General features: G+C 43.6%; 1 protein-coding gene across 1 annotated transcript in view; it reads right to left on the reverse strand.

Moving 5' to 3' along the window:
• Positions 1-23,495, reverse strand: part of ALK (ALK receptor tyrosine kinase) — a 2,452,973-nt gene that overhangs the window by 1,909,545 nt on the left and 519,933 nt on the right. Inside the window, exon 4 of the mRNA XM_078647129.1 lies at positions 8,645-8,794. Coding sequence (XP_078503255.1) covers positions 8,645-8,794 — 150 coding nt within the window. The remainder of the gene's footprint in view (positions 1-8,644; positions 8,795-23,495) is intronic.

Genomic DNA, 23,495 nt, shown 5'->3' on the forward strand with positions numbered 1-23,495 from the left:
GATATCCTCTCTCAAGGAGTTTATGAAGTAGGGCTTCTCCATGTATCTCAAAATCTTCCACCCTCGAACAATTCCGTCTCACCCTTAGGAATTGTCCATAGGGGAGATTGTTTTTTAAAGTTCTGGGATGGTAACTCCGAAAGTGCAGCGCATTATTTTTGTTGGTCTTTTTGAGGTATAGTGAGGACATCAATCCTTCTGATGTGTATTTCATCTCCACATCCAGGAACGACAAGGTTTTCGAATCGTATGTTAGACTGAACTTGATGTCAGGACTTCGATTATTCAGCCAGCCGTGAAATTCCTTGAGCGCTGAAGTAGTTCCCTCCCAGATGCACCACACGTCATCCATGTATCTTAGCCATTGTTTTATATGTGCCCTATATGGATTATTATTGTACACATATTTTTCTTCGTACTGGGCCATATACAGTATTGCCATCTCCGGCGCAAAAGGACATCCCATAGCTGTACCCTTCACCTGAAGGAACAGCTCATCTTCAAATGTAAAAAAGTTTTTCTTTAGCGCTAGAGAGGCAAGTCTGACGGTCAATTCAGTAGGAACTCTGTGAGGGCGGGGTCTTTTTTCGATATAAATTTCGATGACATCCAATGGACTTGCATCTCTATTAGCAAGCAACTCAAAGGGGGTGGGGGCTTAGTTCTGTTGGGAAAAGGTTATGAATCAAGGCACATTGGACACTGCACCAAGATACGTATTTCTGTATGCATTGTCAATTAATGAATGCTAATAAAATATGGTTAAAAAAAAACAAAAAACTTTGAAAACAGCTAAGCCATCCAGAAACCGTGATGCTGGGGGGCATTCTTCTTCTAAATCCCAGAAAACTGAATTCCTCCTCAACAAACCCTCTCTCACGAGCAAATATGATCCTAGTATTTTTGAAATTCTCAATCTAGAAGGTTTCTCCACATGCCCCACCCTCTGCCAAATCCCTGAGGTTCACCCTGGACTCCACTCTGACATGAACAAGGGGGCCAAAACAGCAAACTTATGTCTTTATGCTCTGAAGAGAATCTGCCACCTCATCCCTGATCCTCTCAAAACAACTGTTCATTGATTAGCCACAGTGTGAGTGGACTTTGGGAATGCCATCCTAAAAAGTGCGTAAGAAGCCTCTATTTATTCATTCAGAGTGGCACTGAACTCGGCGGTAAGACTTGTGTAATCTGCATGAACATTTAATCACATCACCCCCACATGCAACTTCCACTAACTCCCCACTATGGCCAGAATACAAATTCAAAATGTGCAGCCTAGTCTATAAAGCCATTAATGACAACATCATTCCTTACTGAGCAGACCTGGCACTACGAACTTGGATAATTACCCCATTCAACAAGTTCATGAAAAAGCCCAAGGCACATCTTTTGAGACAATTCCCTAACTAAAAATGATTCCAAAAGCCTGTTGTTGCCAAAGGAAACCCATCATTGTCGTTGAACTGATTCTCTGGACGTGAGATATAGTCTCCCTAGAGATTCTTGGGTCTAGATACTGCAAGGGTGTAAGAAGTGAAAAGATGGACCTTGAGAGCCCTTCTAAACAGCTAATCAGTCTTTTATGCTGAGGAAGAGAGAGAGAGAGGGAACATTCCTAAGGGCGGACACCAGTGGCGGCTTCTACACTATGGCGGAGGAGCGTCGCCCCACTACTTTTAAGCAGTGCCAAAAAGAAACATAAAATGATAATAACTTACAGTTATTATCATTTTATGCTTCATGTCCTGCTGCTTTGCGGGCGGGGCTGATGTGCTCTCAGAGCAGGGGAGGAGTGGTTTGCCGACCCCTAAGTACACAATGACGGTTTGGTCGGCCCTCTCAAGCCACCCAAACTAGTCATGTGCACTTTCCCTATTCTCTTGTTCTCCATGCATTACAGCCTGCATGGAGAACATGCCCACCCCTCCAGTCCCTGGCTGAGCGCCGTGTCAAGGGCTCAAACCAATCACAACACGTTGTGTTTGGCATAGAGGAGGGAGACTGGCTACCTACTTCCTGTTCCTGGAGTGGGAGGCAGGAGAGCTGGAGCAGAGACACGGGACCCGGGACCCGGCCTCAAGGTAAGTTTTTTTTATTCCCCTACGATGACCCCCTTGCCCGCCCCGCCACCTGTGAGACATGCCGGCCAACACTGGTGGGTGCTGCATTAGAAAAGGATAAAACTACCAGTATGGCCGGGGCACGGCACGGTACAGTTAGGAGATCCAACGTGCTACACCTGAGGGAAGGCGAAGAGAAGTATCTGGGTAATAACTTCTTTGAGAAGGTAGGGCCTTGTCCATAGAAAGCTTTAGCACAATAGGATAGACACTTAAATAGAATTTCCTTTGCAACCAGGAGCCAGTGAAGGGTTTGTCAAGTTTCAGAGTCCCTGGCATACTTTTGAAGATAGTAAACACAAGGAGATGATGGACGGAGAGCTGAAACTTTTGAGACACTCACCCCCAGTCACTGATCTAGGTTAAATCCATCATCATTCTTTAGCTCACTTCGCCATCTCAGTTCAGATCCAGGTATATGCAAATCAGTCTTGACCCTGTGCCTCATGGATGGGAACAGTCCAGCCCGAACTGCCAAGTCAGGTCTTCCCTGAACCGGAAACAAGCATCCTAGGACCGGTTTCTGGGTAACACCCTTCATCAACCAGGCTAGCTTGAATCCAGTGGCAAAGTGAGCAAGTGTTTGCTTAATACTTTTTAAGATAGCAGACAAGGCTAGCCAGCACGTTTAGGAACCATTGCAGGCTTTGCCATGATATTGCAGGAAAGCCTAAAGAAATTAGGTTAGTCCAATTTGGAAAATAAAGCTTCATTCACCATTCAGCATATGAAAGGTGAAGGAATCACATGCATAATTTTCTAGAGAGTTCTCAATTGGAGGAAGAAGCAAGGGGAGGCTGCATGACTTTCCGTAACTAGCGTAAGATCCTTCTTGAGTCCCGCAAAGAAAAAGATAATAATTTCTTGTTATTATCACTTTTTTCTTGTTGCACTGGTCAACAAGCAGTGGGCAATGTTCCTCCACCTTAGTGGAGGAGCCGCCACTGAGTACATACTAATACCACTGGATGTGGTATTTATCGAGTGTGGCATTATTATTATTTATTTAGCATTTGTAGAGCGCGTAGTTACCCGAAGTCATCCCGGCGCTAGCGGCCATACACAGGAAGGAGTTTACAGTGTCAGGAGGATGCATTACTTCACCTTTCCAAGTTCTGCACCTCAGAATTGTGTATCGATTGGTAATAACGCATGCTTTCAATTTTCGAGTTGCAAAACTTGGTATGTGAAGTATTTTTCCTGCACAAATTCAGTCTGATATTTGGTGACATTGTATCAGCTGTGGCCCGTGCAGGTAAGAGTGGTGGGGACAAGTGGGTGGGATTTCGACAGACGACGACGAGGGAAACTTAATTATTTATTTAATTTCCCCTCATGGTTGTCTGTGGAATCCCCAACCCGGCCCTACCACTCATACCTGCACAGGCCGCTCCTGCATTGTATGTGTGTTTCGAACGGGGCAGTATAAGCACACTAATTGTAATCTTGATTGGAATCAGGACTACGAGTTCAGGCAATTGGGGCCTCAGAGAAATTTCCTCCAAAACATTAAACTAACTACAAACAGAATGCAAAAAACACCAAAAATAAACATTGTCTGAGACTCATTCTTGTCATCTTTTTCTACTCCACCAAGTAGCTACCAATTTCATATCTTTTCTGTTGCATATATTTTCCAGCTAAAAATGGGTTGATGGATACATTTTACCTCAGATTTCTGCATTATGAAAAAAATTTCTGTAATGTATTTCAGAAAAACCACCCACCAACACATTTATAAAGTGATCTTACATGGCTATTACCACTCTTGAAGATCTACAAATAGCTCAGGCCTCCACATCACTGCATTTCAATTTACTCACGCACAGGGTGCAAACTTCCACAAATGCACCGCGTGCATGGATTATGTTATCTTGTGTATGATTAATATGCTCTTACAATTCAGGAAACAAGGGCACTTGGTGTGCTGCTGTGCCAATCTTGTATTATAGTATTAAATCCCATTGTATTTTAAGTAATTATGGGATTGTAATGGTTTCCTTTTTAATAGTTCTGTTAAATATGACAGTCGTGTAAAAGGCACAGATTCAAAATTCCTTGAAAAAGATGCATAATAGGGGAAGCTTAAATACATGAAAAAACACATTCTCTTCATTGTGTCTAAATATATGCTTTCACTTCTTTGCTGCATTAAGAAGACAAAAGAAAGTCGGTTAGATATCAACTGCATATTATTTAAGCCTGCTACCCCACACTTTGTAGACACAGGAAATATGTTTTTAAAATAATACTGCAAACATCTATTCAACTTACATTGGCAAAACCAATAGGTATTCCTTTTAGAAGGTGGATGATCTATGAGCTTTACCAATGCTTGTTTGTGTTGGTACATTTCCCACGGGACCTTGAAATGCCATAGTGTGATTTCAGCGCTGAAGGACAACCCCTAAATTGAATGTCTGAAGATAGCCAATGGTTGAAAGGGGCTGTCCAGAGCACCTTTCTGTATGTTGGAATATATGTATGATGGGTGGTGTATGGCATGTAACAACATGAACTCTCGCAGAATAACTGAAGATGTCTGTAGGCGAGACATAAAAATGTATTTTTATTTGAATTGTAGCATGCATCTTTTTTTTGCTTTCCAAACTCAGATCAAGAAGGTGACCGAAAGTGTTAGATGCGCTAAAAATGGCAAGTCATTGGGTTCCGGGCACATTTTCAGTTTCCTATAATTCCAAACATATACGAGGCCGGGAAATCAAGTAGTAATGCTGGTTCCCATGCTGATAATACCACACCTCTCCTGGTAATTCATTCCATACTGCAGGTAGTTCATCGCTGCCAGAGGAAGCTGTCGGAATTACCAGCAGAAACAGTCTTTTCCCCCAGTTATCCCACACGTTACGGGACCAGATATAACTGTGGTGGAAAGCACAGCCAGGATTGTTATTGGAGGGGTACTCAGTGAGCGAGAGGGTCAGTTGAGTGTAGTGTGCATAGGAGATTATGTTGAGTACACAGGATCTGCCGACATCTGCAATGGGGGTCATGTAGGTGTTGAAAACGGTCGGGCAGAGGGATGATTCTTGTGGCACGCCGCATATGATGTCTTTGGGTGGTGGAGGTGAAGGGAGGCAGGGGGATGCTCTGTGTGTGTCCTGTAAGGAAGGAGGCGATCCACTTGATTGTGTCTGGCTGTATACCTATGTTGTAGAGTCTGTTCATGAAGGTGTTGTGTGATACTGTGTCGAACGCCGCATAGAGGTTGAGGAGGATCAGGGCCACAGGCTCTCCATGTTTGAGGAGTGCTCTGACATCATCTGTTGTGGCAATCAGCGCGGTCTCACTGCTGTGGTTGGCATGGAATCCTGATTGAGAGGCGTCCAGTAGATGGTTTTGTTCGAAGAATTCGGTAAGCTGCTGATTGATGGCTCTCTCAAGAACTTTGGCCAGGTAGGGGAGCAGGGAGATTGGATAATCATCTTTGATCGTTCGGGTCAGCAGTGGGTTTCTTTAGAAGGGGTCTGACGTCTGCGTGTTTTCATCTGTATTGGAAGGTTGCTGTGGAGATGGAGGAGTTGAGTGATTATTGTGTTTGGTGCGAGGTTGTAGAGGAGGTAGGACAGCAGCAGTCTGTGTACATCCCTGAGTGGATGGAAGACAAGATAGCTGAGGAGGTCAGGGTGGTGATTGGTGACCAGGTGGTGATGGTTTGGCCGGTGTTGGCTGGTTGGTTGAGGTCATCAGGGTTGAGTGGGGCAGATTGGATGTTGAAATTGTTGTAGATGTTGGTGATCATGTTGTGGAAGTAGTCTGAGAGGGTGTCGCATAGTTCTTGGGAGGGGTGAATGGTCTCTCGGGCTGTCGGTTTGGAGAATTCTTTGACTATTTTGAAGAGCTCCTTTGTGTGGTTGGCTGTGGAGTCAATGAACTATGGAAATGTCTTAACACATGTCACCAGTTAGGAAACCACAATTGTACCACTTCTTTGTAATTCAGAAGTGTGCTCGAAACAAAGTTTTAATAGGATAAAAACAATCAAGGCACTTTACTTGGTTATGTTCAAATGATACATATTTGCTGAAAACACATTCCCACACATTATAATTTTTGGGCCATATAGTTTTATCAGTAAAACGACATGCTGACATTGTACTTCTATTTCAAAATACAATGTCTGTATGTAAAAGACAGTACCTCATTTTGACCTACATAACCTCAACAACGTATATCGTTTCTAGTCTGTAGCACACTTCTATGCATTAGTGAGAATCTGCCGTTTACGTTCACAGAAAGGACACAGCCCAATCTTATATAGGTAAAATAAGGAAGGCTGATATATGGCTAGCCAGTGCATTATATAGTCATGTTAACTCCTATCTAATCGTTCTGGCCCACAATAATACCATAACACTCAGCAGTGTGTCACCAATTATAGCTCAGGCAGGCTGGTTAAGAACTTTGTTTTCCTGCTTAATGCTCTTACCCTCACACAGGACTTGTCCTTTGTGGGTCTTTTCCATCACTCAGTATTGTACCAGCCCCATATCCAATCATCACCAGTTGAACAGAAATGGAATACCTGAAGTGATTTGACACATAAAACTGGCCTCTCGGAGGACTGCACTCTAGTCCAGCATTGCAGGGCCCAATTAGGTACATTCTATGTGTGCTGCTTTACATCTCACAATGGAACTCAGATACGAAATGCTGGTAACAAAGTCCATCCGAGCAGATCTTCCCAACTGCTTATAACACCAAACATGCCTTCTCAGGACCATGAACTGTGAACCAAATATCAGACTGGACAACCCAGTGCAGTAACCATATAAATAGTTAATGATCATATGAAATACCACAAAAAGACCTGCACAGTTGCTCAAAGCTGCGTAAAAAAAACTGTGAAGTCCCAATTGTCTCAACCTAATAGGTAGCGAGAAGTTATGATATTGTGCAACTTGGTTTGCAGATATAACTGTAGCCCTCAATTAAAATACATCCCAGAATAACATACAGGAGGACAGAAAAGAGTTTCAAATGGATATTGGTGCTGAGAAATAGAAGCAATCAGAAAAGAAATAAAAACAAAGGCCACTGCAAATGGAATTTACAACTCCATTACCAGGAGATAGGAACTGAAAAACCAGAAGAGAGGAATTGATAAACCTGGAATGTGCCTTGTGTTCCACAATGAAGAGCTGAAAGAAAACATTGTGCTTTCATATCAGTGTCTAAACACAGAGCAATAAAGTAAAAACAAAAGCCCTGGTACTGAAGAGAACTACCTTGTATGCGAACATGCACCCTGTGAAAGACCAAAATGTGAGGTTGCCCAATGGCTAAACTGGGTTGACATCCTGGCCCATGCTGTATGCGGCAGGTGAAAGATGCAAAATGTGAATGACTCACCAACAGTCCAATGGAAAGATGCAGCTGGCGGAAAGCCTCTTTAACCCGTTGGACGCTTAGACGAGTTCAGCTCGTCATGAGCCATGGTGCTCGTGTGCTCATGACGAGCTGAGCTCGTCATAACAGTCCGAACGCTCGCATGTGGGGTTAATTCCCCAGCTGTGCTGAACATTCTACGAAAACGGGTGTGGCCTTGACGAGCTCATCTCGTCATGAGCACACGGCCACTGTGGCTCATGACGAGCTGAGCTCGTCACGAGCACCAGGGCGCTGTGCGTGCCCCACCCCCCAGCACAGCGGGGGAATTAGCCCCGCGGCCAACGGGTTAAATAGCTATATTATACATACATGTTTTTTATTTTAAATCTAAAGGTCTTGGCTAAAACCCCACCTAAAAATTAGCATTCAAAGATGGCGACGGCTAGCTTGGAAAGTTTTCCAGAACACTTCAACCTTTCACTTTATTGACATCCAACATCCATCATATTTTATCTTCTAGCTAGCTATCTGCGTGGCACAAGGAAGTATGGAAGAAAATGCATAATTGCCGAAAGGCAGAGGCCCTCATTTAGAAACCGTTATATCTATTAAAAAAGGGTCAACAGAATATCAATGTAAAATATTTTTTCCTGATTTAAGTTAACATGCTATTGACAAATGCGTGTTAAAAATACTGTATTGTAGGTAGAGCAGCTAAGCCTGTTAGCAGAAGCAAACATGTGACCCCCTGCATCGATAAATGCTGCAAAAAGGTGCGGAAATACTGCTTCCACCAGGTATGACGGATCTTTACAGACATCTTGAGCCGCCACGAATGTTCATTACTGTGAATCAGCAGGAATATAATGCATTACAGGGTAACAAAGCGATGAATCAGCAGGAACACGATGCATTAAACGGTAACAAAGCGCGCACAGCCGTTCCACGACCACGCTGAGAATAATGTTTCCTTAATGTGTCCAGGCAATTACATGGGACTGCCACGCTGACGAAACACAGCCAGCGAATGGGAAAGTGACGCCTGTCTTCCTAGAAGCAATCACACGTAATTGTAGCCTGTATAATTTCCATAACTATGCTGTCGTCTTACAAGCTGAACCTGTCTGTATATTCAGAACACAGGGCACATGTTCCAGACGTGAACTTACCTGCTGGGGAGCCCTCGGAGTAATCTTCCTTGGGTCCCCCCAACTGGTTGATGTGCAGCAGCGCCTCGGCACTCGCCACTCGCCAGGGGCTCTCACTTCCAGGAGTCTCAGAATCCAAGTCACAGGGAGATTCAAAACGGCAGTCAAAGTCTGAAGAAGGTACATTGGACCAAGAGAAGGTGGGAAAACGAGAGAAAGAGAGAGAAAGAAAGAACGAACGTGAGAGCTCTAACCCCAAAACAGCAACACAATGTGAATAATACTAATAGTCATACTTACCCTAAACATACAGCTAATACCACTAATAAAAAAAAGATGTGTAATAATTTATATAGTTTTTGTTCTAAGTCTTGTCCACAAAACATATTTCTAAGCAATTATTACACAATTGTATGCACAATCACTATATAAGTATATATACTTCTCATACTCAGAGTTTACTTCTTTGCACCGATTTTAATATGTTCAGAGTTGATACAATAACATCGAATACAGAGCATCCTAGCCACTCTGGATTATTGACACTACATATTTCCATTTACAGTTGTTTACTTTGAGAATGAAATGAGCAAAGGAGAGCTATCAAGAAAGAATGTTACTGTGCCGAAAGCTATGCTCCTCCATATTATGTGCACTTTTACAATGTCAGCTCCTGAGCTCACTTTAAGTACATGCACAATCGGTCCTGTCTGGACAGAGCAACGGGTGAGATGTTGAAGTGATAATATTTCACACTCTGCTTTTGAAAGTAGTTAGTCAGGTGGTCTCCAACCTTTTCTGTAATAAGAGCTACTTAGGGTATATGAAATCATTCTGAGCAACTAATATTATTAGTGTGGGTACAGTGACCACGTCAGACAAGAATACATCAGTGGCGACCCCAAGCAAGGTTACTAGCAGCGATCCCCTCTTTGCATCAGGCAGGATTACCAGCAGTAATATGAAATTGGCATTATGAACTTGGAATGCCTATACATGACATCCATAGCTGCAGTGCCCTGGCACCAGCATTATACTATTAGTAATAAGTCTCCTCTGTGACACATGAGTGAACAATTAAATATCACTTTTCTAATTTAGGGATATCTACATAAATGAACCAAGTAAAAGCTACAAATGTAGTAGAGTGGGCTGCGCACTGGAGAGCTACTTACAATTAGCTGGAGAGCTACCAGTATCTCACAAGCTTCTCTTTGGAGATGCCAGATTTAGTGAAATAAATTTGACTAAGCATGCATTTTAATATTAAAACAGGACAACACAGTCATAAAGGTATCTCAGTTTGCAGCCAGCGATGAACATTACCTGCACACCATAATTTAATTTACCCATCAATCATTGGATGCTGAGAAACCAATTGAATCAAAACTAAGCTAAAACCGAGATCATAACCTGCAATGAATAAAGAATTGGGCTCGGGCAGAGCGGGGGCGGGGCAGGGTGGGGGGTAGTGGAATCGGACATATGACGGCAATGTATAAACTAACAAAATAAATAACTAAAAGCACTTACCTTGCGCTCGCCACATCGCAGACTTCAGTGATGTGGAGAGTGCAAGGTAAGTGCTTTTATTTATTTATTTAGTTAGTTTTTACATTGCCATAGTAAACTGCAGAGAAATGTACCAATGCTGTGTGAGTCAAAATTATATGTGGACTGCAATGTGGACACCAAAGATCTCCTACGAGTGACCCACACCATCTACCCATGACACCTGGAGAGTGGTGCCCACATCACTGGCTGGAATCCAACTGGTAGCACAGCGTGAAACTAATATTAGCACCTGGAGACTGGATTGTCATCTGCAGAGCCCTTAATTCTTGCCCGCATCAACGACGTGTGGCCCCCTCATCGGGGATACCTTCGCATGCATAAGCGTCTTGAGGGTGGTAAGCATTCACCGGTTGGGGATCCAACATGAGCTGCTTCGTTGATCGTGAAGCATCTCTCTTGTGCGAAAATGCTCACAGCATGTTCATTGCTTGTGGTGTCCGATTCACAGGTTGCAACACTCATGAAGCATTGCTGAACTTGTGCCTGTGTGTGTCTGGAACTGTCTGGTGTGACCAAGATCAATGTGCACCAATGTTGTGCCTCATTTCCAGTGTGTATGACTGGAATGATCTGGTGCTAATCATGTCATTATGTACCAGACGTTGTGCCCAGATTGTCTGGAGTGACCAATTTCACCGGGCACTGTACATTTGGCCTCATTTCCAGGGAGGTATGGATTTTGCAACTCTTCGTTGTATGTGACCGAGACTGTCTGGTGTGACCCGTATCATTTGCACCAGACGTTATGCCTGGATTGTCTGGGTGTGACTCTGATTGATGTGAGCTGACAGGGCATCTACTCATTTTGAGAGGCCCCCCTTCCCTGATTCATTCTCCATTCCTCGATTGTTCCTTTTCTGGCCTTCAGCACAACAAACAAATGCCCTCTCCTCACCCGGCCTTTCCAGACAACAACGTGTTACCAGGTAGTATTGTCTGGCTAGGGCCTGGGCGGTGAGAGTGATTCACTGGGCTGGTGGAACACGTCCGAGAATGATCGAGAGTGGGTCAAAAGACTGCGTGAAAAGGGTTAGTGCCGAAAGGCCCTTGTGGACGCCTTTGGTGTAACTGACTATTGCTCTCAGCCATTCCTGCTCCGCATCCTGTGGGTGAACTTTTCGAGTGGCTGCCAAACCACTTTTGCCGATTGTCTCCTAATTGACCTTACTGCCTATCCCCACCTGCATCCCCCGTACCCTGAGAGTGACGCTGGCCCCATACGGCCTAGTGGCTGGGTGGAGGATGGGTTTCTCCAATCACGCGGTGTAGGATAGTCTGGTGAGTTAGGGCCACGCGGTCTGCAGCGTGTTACCAATTGACCTGCTGGGTAACAATTGCACTACATTAGGGTGCTGGGTGTGTATGTGTGCAATGGTGTTCCGTACGGGCCTGCCTGATATCCATTGCACCATGTAGTGGTGCAGAGTGTGTGTGTGTGTGGGAGTGACAGTAGGTAAACTGCCTGTGATTCATGACACTGGCCGGCGGTTGTGCCTTATACGTGGATTTCTCGCTAGAAAAGCATTGCGTGTGACATTGGTTTTACCCATGTGCCCTCTGCCCACGGTGCTGCTAAAAAGTGTTATGATTCTGTGTTTGTACATATTTCTGCTATTGTTGGGGGCCATGCTGCACCCTCGGACTGTGTGCTATTGATTTACAATATTTGTTAGGGGTGGGCCCGGGGTGGACAAGATGTTGCACCGAATAAGGATGCTGGGGGGGGTAGAATTGGATCTTTCCCAAGTGTGCATATTGCTGATGTCCTTCGAACTCGGCTGGGCCTAGCACGGCTAGAAATAATTCCAGATGTGATTTATGCCCAGAAATACTTGATATTCATGCTGTGTTGATTATTATATGTGTGTTGAATACAAACATTATTTACATACACCATGTGTGAATTCCCTTTTGTGATACTCAATGTATTTATCGTGATTGAGTGCTGTGTCAATGCTTTACACATTGCCGTTGTGGTAAGCCTGACTGCTCGTTACCAAGCTACCCAAGGGTGAGCGCAGGTTATACAGTGTGTATAATCACCCGCCCCTGACAGGAGTGGCAGGTTCTGCCTAGCTGGGTGATTGCCTCACTCAACCAGAAAGTGCTGGTTCCAACAATGTTTGAGGTTATTTTGTTGAAATAACGATACTGTGGTTGAAAGAAATAATCTGTTTTGAATTAGTTTAAGGAAAAAAAATGACATGTACATAAACAAAGTAGCAGTATTGTTACGAATGTAAAATTGAAGTGAGTTTTGTGAGAAGTGTCAGATCCATTGTGAAAAACTGGGTTGTTGGTTGGGTGCAATCTTAACCCTGGTCAAGCAACAGCCACAATCCCTGTTAAGGTGAATCAATAACTTAGAGGCAATGTGTAAAGTATTTATGCAGCTCACAAACAGAAATAAAGTGAAACCAAAACACAAGAAAAATCCCACACCATTTAGAAAAATAGACTAAATTCTAATAAATTAATTGACACCGACATGACAAAAATCCAATCAGTAAAACCAAAGTTATGATTTTTTTAAGTTTAATGTAAAAACTAGCTCCAAACGATCAATGCGCCAGCCGCGGACCTGGCCAAGTAAGGCAGATCGCGATGTAGTGCGAGTCAAATACAAAAAGGGGATTGGGCCCGGTTGGCACTTACCTTCAGACTTAGAAAAATGTTAAAGAAAAAGTTGCCTGAGAATGTAATGTTCAGCCTGGCAAGGCTGCAGGCATAGTTCGAGGAGGAGGCATCATCATCGGGGAGCCACTGGACAAAGATGCAGTGAAGATTTCCATATTCAGACTTAGTCTCTTTTTTGGAAGTTGAAAATTTCCAGTGGGCCAAGGCTGGAGGCTGTAGCCTATGACAAGTCCACGAGGCCAGATACCCCTCAGGATTTGCTGCTGCGGAGATGAACATAGCAGGAGCTGCCGCGAAGTCAGGCTGACCTGCGATGCACCTTGTTTGGATAGACAAGCAAGTTGTTCCAGGTCTCCTCTCATTTCTCAAAGCAGTTTTAGCCAAAGATTTACCTTGTACCAAGTTGTGGATTTTGGCTATCTGGGCACCTTTAGCACCACCACCAAGGTTTCAGGCACTCCTTAGGGGAGAAGGCGCACACAGGCTGGGCCCAGGTGTGAGTTCAAGATAGTTTGAGCATTTTCTGTCCCTAATTCTCTGATCAAGAGTCCAGCCAACTACTCCTTGGAGTAACTGGGTCACTGGGTACAATCAGTGGAATAGGGCTAAAGCAGCAGGGCATGCATTGAGGGTTCAAGGCAGGCCCCAGACAGTAAAGAGTTCTTCCAGGTTCAACAAAGCAGTTTGTGGCGCACACAGCAGGCTGCTGCAGTATGCAGTCCTCTAAGAGTCCTACCTCAGGTCCAGAAAGTGAACTGAAGGATGGGTCTGAGGGTCCAATTTATAGACCTAGTGCCTTCTTTGAAGTAGGAGAAGTTTCAAGAGAATTCCCTTTGAAGTGCTTGACATTTCCTGCTTCCCTGCCCTGGCTCCGGGCTGTCTGCATGAACAATGTATGGGTGACAAGTCCTTTGTGTGAAAGCAGGGCACATCATATTCAGTTGCAAGTGTGGATGTGCCCAGCTGCCCTCCACATCCTGTCAGTTATGGCCCATCCAGGCACAACTAATCCCTCTATTGTGTGGCTGTCTGGAAGGAATAAACAAAGTCCAGCTTCCAATTACACCTAGTTATGTGACCCAGGAACTGGCTGCAGGCACCAAATAGCTTGGACATGAAAATACCGACTTTCTGAAAGTGGAATTTTCACAATTGTACCTTAAAATCCAACTTTACCTTTAAATAGTATTTTGATTTTAAAATTCAATTTTCAGCCACCAAACATGAAATGTCTCCTGTTTCCAACATAACGTTATCACTTATTAAATGAGGTAAGGCAAGCCAATGTTATCCTATTGGAGAGGTAGGTCTCAAAGTAGTGAAAAATTAATGTAGAGGTTTTTCACTACCAGGACATTTAAAACTTAAAAATGTATGTCTAACCTTTAAATTAGAATGCACCCTGCCCTATGGGCTACCTATATTATTATAATATATATATATTATTTATATGCAATAAAAGGGGAGTTTAAGGCTTGGGAAGGGGGTTATATTGCCAAATCGAATTGGCAGTTTAAACTGCATTTGGACTGCAATGGCAGACATGTTTTTAAGGAGCTACTTAAGTGGCTGCCACAATACGTGATCCGGGCCCACTAGTAGATTTGATGTACAGGCCTTGGACATATGGTATACCACTTTAATAGAGACCTAAAAGTCAATTAAATATGCCAATCAGGTGTAATCTAATTGTACCATATTTTAGGGAGTGAACTCAAGCACTTTAACCCCTGGTTAGCAGTAGTAAAGTGCACAGAGCCCTAAGGCCAACAAAAACAAATTCAGCAAAAAGAGGGGGCTGAAGGCATATTATTTGGGGCTGACCTTGCAGAGAGGGCCAAGTTCAACACCCATGTTTTTAACCAACTAATCAGATGAACCAATAATCTAGACGCCAAAGAAAAGTTATTGTCAGGCAATCCCAATTCTGTGGAAGGTATGGTCATTGTGGAAGCAATGAATCACACAGCTAACTATGTGAAAGAAATGAAATGTTCTAATGATATACCTGTGTACACACTAAGGCCCATGCTGTACTTGCAAAAAAAGTATTGTATGAGAAAATCCTAACTGTAGACCTGGTGGGTGTACCTTTAAATGAGAGTTCAACAGAAGAAACATTAATGGCGATGTGCAGTTACAAACTGACACTCCTATAGGCGTGAACCTGAATCCTTCCCAAAAGCAGACACACAGGTTGTGCTCATGAGCACTTGCTGACAAACTGACATGGTCATTGTTGTTAGTATTTACATAGTGTACAGAGGCTCCACAAGTAGCATTACATCTGCCCTCAGCCAAATAGGGGTCTTCAAGTTTCACATCAAGGGCTAAAAGAGCTACTTGCAGACAAGCACAGAGGAGTGAGGGTTATTGCAGGTTTTATATAGCGCTAGGAATCGACTCCCGGAGGAGTATTTCCACGCTTCGACCGCTGGGGAACCCGTCCTGGCTCACCCTGAGATGGTCCCTGATGGGTCTCTCTAAGGTGCGACCAAGCATCCCCGGCGGTCTGAGGGGGCCGTTGTGAAGATGAGGCAAGCTGATGCCCAGAGTTGCCGAGTGTGGTTTCTGACTAGAGTAGGCACCGAGGCGAGAATTATCGAGTCCGCTGACCCTGGTCCACAACCCTGCCACGTCGGGAATCGAACCCTGGTCCCGGGCCGTTCTCTGCTTACGGGTCTGCCGCCTCTAACCAGTGAGCCACACTTCTAATCAGCTCCTCCATGTTTCTGTGCTATGTTCTACATAAACAACTCTATGCATCAGCACATTAATACAAATCGTGCATTTTTGTTATGGGTAGAGTCAGACCTATTCTGCATTGGTCCCCTTTGGACAGAGTGCAGTACAGGCAAGATGTGGCCACAAGCACCATTATTGGTCTTGGCCCCGGCATCTTCCTAGTATTACTTTGAACTGTTAAAGTTGTCTACATCAGTAGCAGGACCATCACGAGTGCTCTGATTGAACTGGATAAATAAGTTCCATATCATTGTTAAATAGTGTCAATTGCCATCTATACACAGAAGGTAGTCTTGTGCACTGCCTTCTCAATCAGTGTTCTATGTGGCACCATAGATTATAAGCTGTAGTAGCTTGTTTTCCTAGAGTAGCTCCCACAGTAGAAGTCCAGATCGCCGGTCTGTGTTCTCTATGTGTACAACTAAAGCTATCTGGACTGAAGGCCTGATTTAGATCTTGGTGGGACTGGTCCTGCCGTCACTTTTTTTGGTGGTCTTGCATCTCCAACTTGGCAGTTTGCCCACTGCTTTTAGATGTTGGCGGGTTGTTGGAGAGAAAACAGTTGCAGCCCGCCACCCCCATCAGGATCTTTCTCCCGTATTGACGACATCAGAGGCAGAAGCGGCTTTTGGAGGGCGTCTTGTCAAGATTCCCACCGTCCCCATTACGATGTGCTTTTCCGTCGGGCAACTGTGGCAGGGAAGCCTCCAAGCTCTGGTTTCAGGGAACGACGAAAAAGAGGTAAGAACGTACCCTTTTTTGGGTCCCCACATCCGTTTCCATCTTGAACACCATCGCCCAGGTCCTTCCTGTGCTGCTGCCACTTCACCACGACACTCAGCCATCTCGTTGTCGCAGGAATCTGAGGTAGGCTTCTCTGTCACTTGTCTCACTATCAATCAATTGGTAACATTAGCTATCTCCTTGTGTATGTTTACATAGCTCTAAACATTAATTTTTTTTAATGTGTCATGCAGGAGTTTACATCCTACTACTTATCGTGGTAAAATGTACACACTTGTATTGACACTTAAAAATATTTTATTTGCGGTGGTGGTTGTGGGTGCTGTGCTTTTGGTGCCTGTGGGTGAACATGCAAGGGTGTGTATGTTGTTGGTGTGCAAAGCTGCATGTAAAGAAAGGACATTACACATAAGGTACATATACAATATGACACATTCACAACATATGTATGTGTAGAGATAATGATGAGTAGGTACTTACCTGTCTCCACACCACGATGGCCTCACTCCGTCAGGACGCCGCGACCAGGACACTGCCAGCACAATGGGAACATCTAAATCGACTTGGCATAAACCCGTGGGCCTGATGGTGCCGGAGTACTGATTGCCAGATGAGAAGACCCCAGAGATGGGGAGAACCTCTGTATTAACAAAACATCTAAATACGGTGGGCGGGCCGCCATCAGCTCGATGGCATATTTGTAACCACCACCACTGCGGGATGACAGTTGACCCGCCAAGCTCTAAATCAGGCCTTGAGTTACTAATTCATACTGGGTTGAGAATTGCTCCTCCAGAGAGTGCGATCAGCCACACTAACTAATTAACTAAGACTGGCCCAGTTTAACTTCACAAAACCACGTTAGTCTATGTTTCAACCTCCTGACTTGTTGCCACGTTGGTTCTTGTGTGAGAGAACATGAATAATGATTTTTGAAGAGTGCAGTTGCCATTTTTTGCTAATCAAAACTCTGTAATAGTTTGATAAACGTACTAACTACAAATATGTTTCAATTAATTCTTATGCCAGACTTAACTCTTTAAACTGAACTACCTGTGCAGACATAGTGCTACTGCATAACCAAGTACTCTAGGGAATTGAAGGGAAAATTGAACCTTTGTAATGTGATTATCTTTTATACAAATCCACCAGCTGTCGAAAGCAGGTGGTTGCTAAGTTCTGAAAGTAAATAACATTAAGGTCCCTATCAAACTGTTACTGGAATGGTGCTTATAAACTGATCTAACAGATTACATCACGGTTGTTGAAACCTTATTTACGCAAGGACTTACCTATTCATACCATGACAGCTTTCTAATTTTCCAAAAACAATATAAACATATCCCATAGCAGTTAGTATTCTTTATTTTTTGTGTGCAATTTAATGATTTTGATGGACTGCTAAACAGTTTTAGGATTGTATATAAAAAGGTGATTAGTTGCAAAGGTCTGCGTGGCTTCTTTACTCATATTTATTTCTAAACTATGTAACCTAAAGGACGAAATAGTATGGAGGAGTGGGGTAAGAAAAATATTGGAAAACAGCATGCGGCCAAAGGAGCACATGTACAATTGTATTGTATTTGAGCATTTATACATCGTGTCATATTCCATAGTGGGGCACAGAAGCACATTAGTGGATAAGCAGCATGTTGCAACGTGGAGGAGTGGTTGGTTGTTTGATAGACTGGTATATTTATTGTAATCTTATGAGCGTTATCGTGCCAGGGGTGAGTGCCCAGAGAAGTGCTCGCATCTTGCCGTGGGACGCAGCACATAGAAGAAGGAGGTGTGTGTGAGATAGGCATGCAAATTATATTTGTAATTAGCTGGAGTGTTGGACCTGGACCTCTCTGCAAGGTCACCACAGATTTCTGCCTTTTTTTGCTGATCCCATTTTTGTTGACTTTTTGGACTTTGTGCACTTTTTCCCTGCTAATCAATATTAAAGAGCATGTGATATTGCTCGAAAACATAGTCAAATTGGGCTGCAACTGGTTGGTACATTTAATTTACTTGTAAATTCCTAGTATACGGTACTACATGTACACAGGGTAAATTCTACTAGTTGGCTGAAGCACTCCTTGTGCCACCCACTAAAGTAGCCTTTTAACCCATGCCTCAGGCCTGCCACTGCAGTCTGTAGTGAAGCTTTAAACTGCGCTTTCAATCTACAAAATAAACCTTTTGTCATGCCTGAAGCTTCCTTTTAAAAACGTATAAGTCACCCATAAGGTAGGCACGACAGGCTCATAGGAAAGGGTGCATAGTATTTTAAAAGTAGGACATGTTCACTTACGTTTTACATGTCCTAATAGTGAAAAACTCCTGACGTTGTTTTTCCCACAATGGTAAGGCAATCTCTCCCATAGACTAACAACAGGTTGGAAGTGATTGGGCTTTGTGCTTGAGAAAGGCTTCACAGAAGCAGACGCGTAATTTTGTACTGGAATAAACTGCTAAAATCGGTCACCTGGAGTGCTGTTTTTTCATTTTCCTAATTTGACACATTTTGACTGTTCTCACAGCCATCCTCAGGCACCAACATCTATAGGTGGATGAGATGAGATTGTCACTGTAATTCTTTGAGCTATTTATTTATGTGTGTGTGTGTGTGTATATTACCTACTGGCGGTCGCCAGTAGGTATATATAGTTAGGATTTTTTCTCTATGGGTTTTTTGAAAATTCTATGTCTAATAACTTTGGCGTTTGTGGACGGAATCGGCTGAAATTTTCAGGAAAATGGCACATTTTGTTTCTGAGCAGCCCTTGAAAATTTGGGGGGGGTTCGTCCAGTGGGGGCCGAGAAAAAAGGGGGGTCCCAAAACGTGTTTTTAACATTGAGTTTTCCATAGGGCGGTTGGCCTCACTTTTAGCCCGAACGGCTGAATGGATTTGCACGAAACTTGGCAAAATTGTAGGGACTGGTAGCCCGATGTGCCTTTTGTAGGTCTCAATATATGTGCTCCAGTGGATTTTGAGAAATTAACGTTTAAAAAAAGATATATATCTGTAACAGCGGACCGGTTAGCGCTCTGGTTCGTGGACTTTTCGCGCAACGGAGCTTTGTGAAGCGAAGCTGATTGGTTCTCCGGCGTCTGTCAACATTCCAAACAGTCCGTAGCGGCCGCCATCTTGTCTCTCGGTAGGATCGAGAGACAAGAGGAGGTCAAAACAAAGGGGGAAATAACTATAAGGGGGCATAGTAGATCCTCGCTGACCCCCTAGGTTTGATGTGGAGGTTTTAAAAGGGCCCCGCGGGGCAAAAAAAAAAAAAAATAATAATAATTGAACGGCTGAATGGATTTGCACGAAACTTGGCAAAATATTAGGGACTGGTAGCCCGATGTGCCTTTGCTAGGTCTCAATATATGTGCTCCAGTGGATTTTGAGAAATTAACGTTCAAAAAAAGATATATATCTGTAACAGCGCTCCGCTTCGCGTAACGGAGGTTTGCGAAGCTGATTGGTCATTCTGTCACTGGGCTATAGTTGGGCTACATCTGGCTGATATTTGGGCTACATTTGTTTTTTTGTGTGTCTGGCGGCCATCTTTGGGCTACATTGGGCTACATTGGGCTTCATTGGGCTACATTCGGCTAATTAGCAAATAGCTCATCGCAAACTAGGAATGGTAAAGAATCGCTATTTATTCCTTAAAGTTCGCTATTTAGGAAATGCAAATAACTTTGATGATACATATGGCGGTTCATCTCTAACAAGATAAGAAGCATAGGGATAGATTTATGATGACTGGCGCATCACCAGGGATGTGTTAGTCATTCTGTGCCGCTGTTCCGTCACCTATGGTGTGCTGCATTTACAATGCGGCGCATCATGGGGCAAAAACAGCACAGATGCGTGATGTATCTGTGCCGTAAAGGTGGCGCATTGCTGGAGTTGTATCGCAAGTGTGATGAAGCTCCAGCAAGGGTCGGGGGTGCCCCTGTCGCAGGGTTTCTGTTCTCACACAGAACTGTGGACAGAGGATTGGAACCTCGGCGAATTAGGGTGTCCCAAAACTCACGTTAGTAATCAAAAACTATTTAGCAAGCTAGGTACAGTGTCACATTGGATATAACAAACTCTCAATGTTTAGACAATCCAGAATATGAACTTATAGTACCTCAGGATACGTGGAACTCATGAACAGTCGGTCGTTATATATTTCTTAGAAACCAGAACATGGAGTTAAGAAGAACACATGTGTATTTGAAATGTTTATTTACTAATGCCGTCTTCTCAGGCGTAGTACCTTAGATAATAAAAGTACACATATTATCAGTAGCAAAATTACCAGCATAGTTACTAGTACATAAAAAGTGAATGGTGATAGTATGTTAACATGCTGTAAATGAATAAGAGTTAGCAACACTTATAAGCAGCCGCGGGCCGTGGAGGGAGTTACGGTGAGGCAGGGAGGCGGGGAGGGGGAGAAGCAGGGTGGAGAATACAAGTACACATATTATCAGTAGCAAAATTACCAGCATAGTTACTAGTACATAAAAAGCGAATGGTGACAGTATGTTAACATGCTGTAAATGAATAAGAGTTAGCAACACTTATAAGCAGCCGCGGGCCGTGGAGGGAGTTACGGTGGGGCAGGGAGGCGGGGAGGGGGAGGGGCAAGGTAGAGAGGGCTCCACCCTGCTTCTCCCCCTCCCCGCCTCCCTGCCCCATCGTAACTCCCTCCACGGCCCGCGGCTGCTTATATCTCACCCTCCCTAATACACATATTATATTATTTGCTAAGAAGGTCTCTTTGTGTTGGTTTAGGGCGTGTCCATACTTTAGTGTCTTAGATTTGAAGGAATCACATCAGCATACACCAGCTCTCTCTTCATGTGAACCGCATCAACTGTTGTGTATGTGTGTTCGGCAAAGCAATATAAAACCCGCCTCATGCCCAGAATTGGCAGAAGTTGCACTTATGTTATGAGTATGAAGTCGTGGAGATCAGACCTCATAACAATTCTGTATCGTGTTGTTCTTGAAACTTTAGCACTCGCTGTACAGATATAGTTTAACAAGTAAAGCAGATAGTAGACCAATAACATATTATTCTCATGTAAACCACGATGAACTACTAGGTGGAAAGCTAAAGCAACAACTAAGTGTCGTGTGCAGAAGTTGCAAAAAAGGAAAAATGGCGTTTAAACCGGTAATGAGCCCATGCTAACTTAACACGGTGTAAAGATATCCAGGACCTAGATGACACCTCCTCATGATCCGGAAACGAACTGAATAAGATAATAGAAGTGCCATCTCATGAGAGCAGATTGCAAGTTTATATGTGGACGGTCCGCAAGGTAAAGCATTAAAAACTAGGAAAATTCAATGCTAAAGAAAAATAAAACAGCCAAGTACTTTATCGAGTCTTAAGCCAATAGGCAAGGTAAATAATAAAAACTTGACAAATAAGTCAATGAATTGTCAATGAAATGCTAGTACTCAGCATATCAAACATGAAAAAGGTCTATGACATAACTGTGTATGCAAAATAAGCTGCAACAGCCTCCAATAGGAAGTCACCGTCTTCATCCGAAAACAGTTCAGCCATCCAATTTAAAAGCGGAAAAGAACATACGTGCTCTCCCAGCACCGGATCCTCTATCACCATCAGAGGACAGCTCGGTGGGTTTTCAAGAAAGCTGTGTTCCAAGAAAGACTGTGCTGCCGCCAGTAAATTCCAGGGACCAAGTAGTCCATGCATCAATGCCACAGCCATAATCCTTTCGCCAGGACAAATCAACTCGTGAGTAATGATAGGAGTCATCAGCTGATTAAAGTCGACGTCAGGAGAAACCGGTCCGCAGAGACACAAATCAATGGCCCAATCGAAATCACAGGTCAGGCAGTGAAATACAGGCTGGACACAGGTGAAGTATGAGAACCGAAAAGATAATCCATATGCCGTGCTTAATATCGCCAACGGCATTGTGCCATAATATTCTAGCATGCGATTGCGGAACAGTGTCAGCAGCTGCAGGGTCGGAGGTTGCATAGGAGGGACATCCATATTTAAAAATGTAAAAAAGCACAAGAGCGTCCGCTGGTAATGCAAGTAAAAATGCAATCCACGAACCAGAGTGGAGAAAATGGAATGAAAGGGAGCAGGGATGACTCCAAAGATTTTCTCAAATGAAGTCACGAGACCACTGGTAACAACTTTAAAAAAGTGTGCCAGGGATTTTGTGGAGGATGCGTTAAAGATAGTCGGAAACATGTTGCTGAAATTGAAAGGCAAACCTGTGTACGGGTGTTCGCTATGTGAAGTACGAAAGTTTCACGGGCCGAACTCAAGGCCACCTCTCTCTGAGACAAAAGAGCTCTTATTCTTGTCATGCCGTTGAAACGTGTCCCAAGGTTGGTATTTGTGGCCAGATTGAAAACTCCCTATGTTCATGTGTGGGAGGAAATAGAACATTTCTGCAGCAAATAACCCGTTCACTTACTGTTACGATAAAAGGAATACTTTTTAATTAACTCAGAACAATCTTCATTATTGAGCATCAAATAACTACCATTTTCCAACAACTTGAACGTGGGGATGATAGCAGGAACTGGCGTGCCTTGCAACACGCAAGCCATATTTGGTCGGTGTTTGTTGCATGAATCGTGTAACTGTATGTGCCTACACATTAGTGAATGATCTGGCGTCTCAGTGCATTCCTCTCCATTCAGATAAACTTCTTGATCATCTTTGAAACATCTGTATGTGTATGGAAGCGACCAGACCTCATGAACAAAAGCACTACCTAAAGGTTCATAAAGACCTATTGGTATATATTTCATACAATTTGAAAACTTATATAAAGCAAAAGGCAGCGTTATTAAACCGTGGATAAGGCATGTTGCCAAAAAACCCGCAATCCTCTGCTGATGATGTCACTGAGCATGTCATGAATGATGTAATATGTGACATCATCAGTAGTGGATTATGGGTAATAGTATCTCTAGTTTACTCCCCTATAGCTGTCTTTCTTTTAACATAAGTGTGTGTTTCCTTCCCTTATACTTACTGTTTTTGGTTCGCTTCCAGTTCGCGTACCAGCGAGCGAACTAGGAAGCGAACTAAGAGAAATAGAGGTTGGCACAGTTCCAAATATTGTACCAATTTTTTAATAACGGGGAGGTAGTTCTGAAAAGAACTTTTTTTTTTATTTTTC

This window comes from Lissotriton helveticus, chromosome 6 (genome assembly GCF_964261635.1).
Source record: "Lissotriton helveticus chromosome 6, aLisHel1.1, whole genome shotgun sequence".
In the NCBI taxonomy this organism is placed as follows: domain Eukaryota; kingdom Metazoa; phylum Chordata; class Amphibia; order Caudata; family Salamandridae; genus Lissotriton; species Lissotriton helveticus.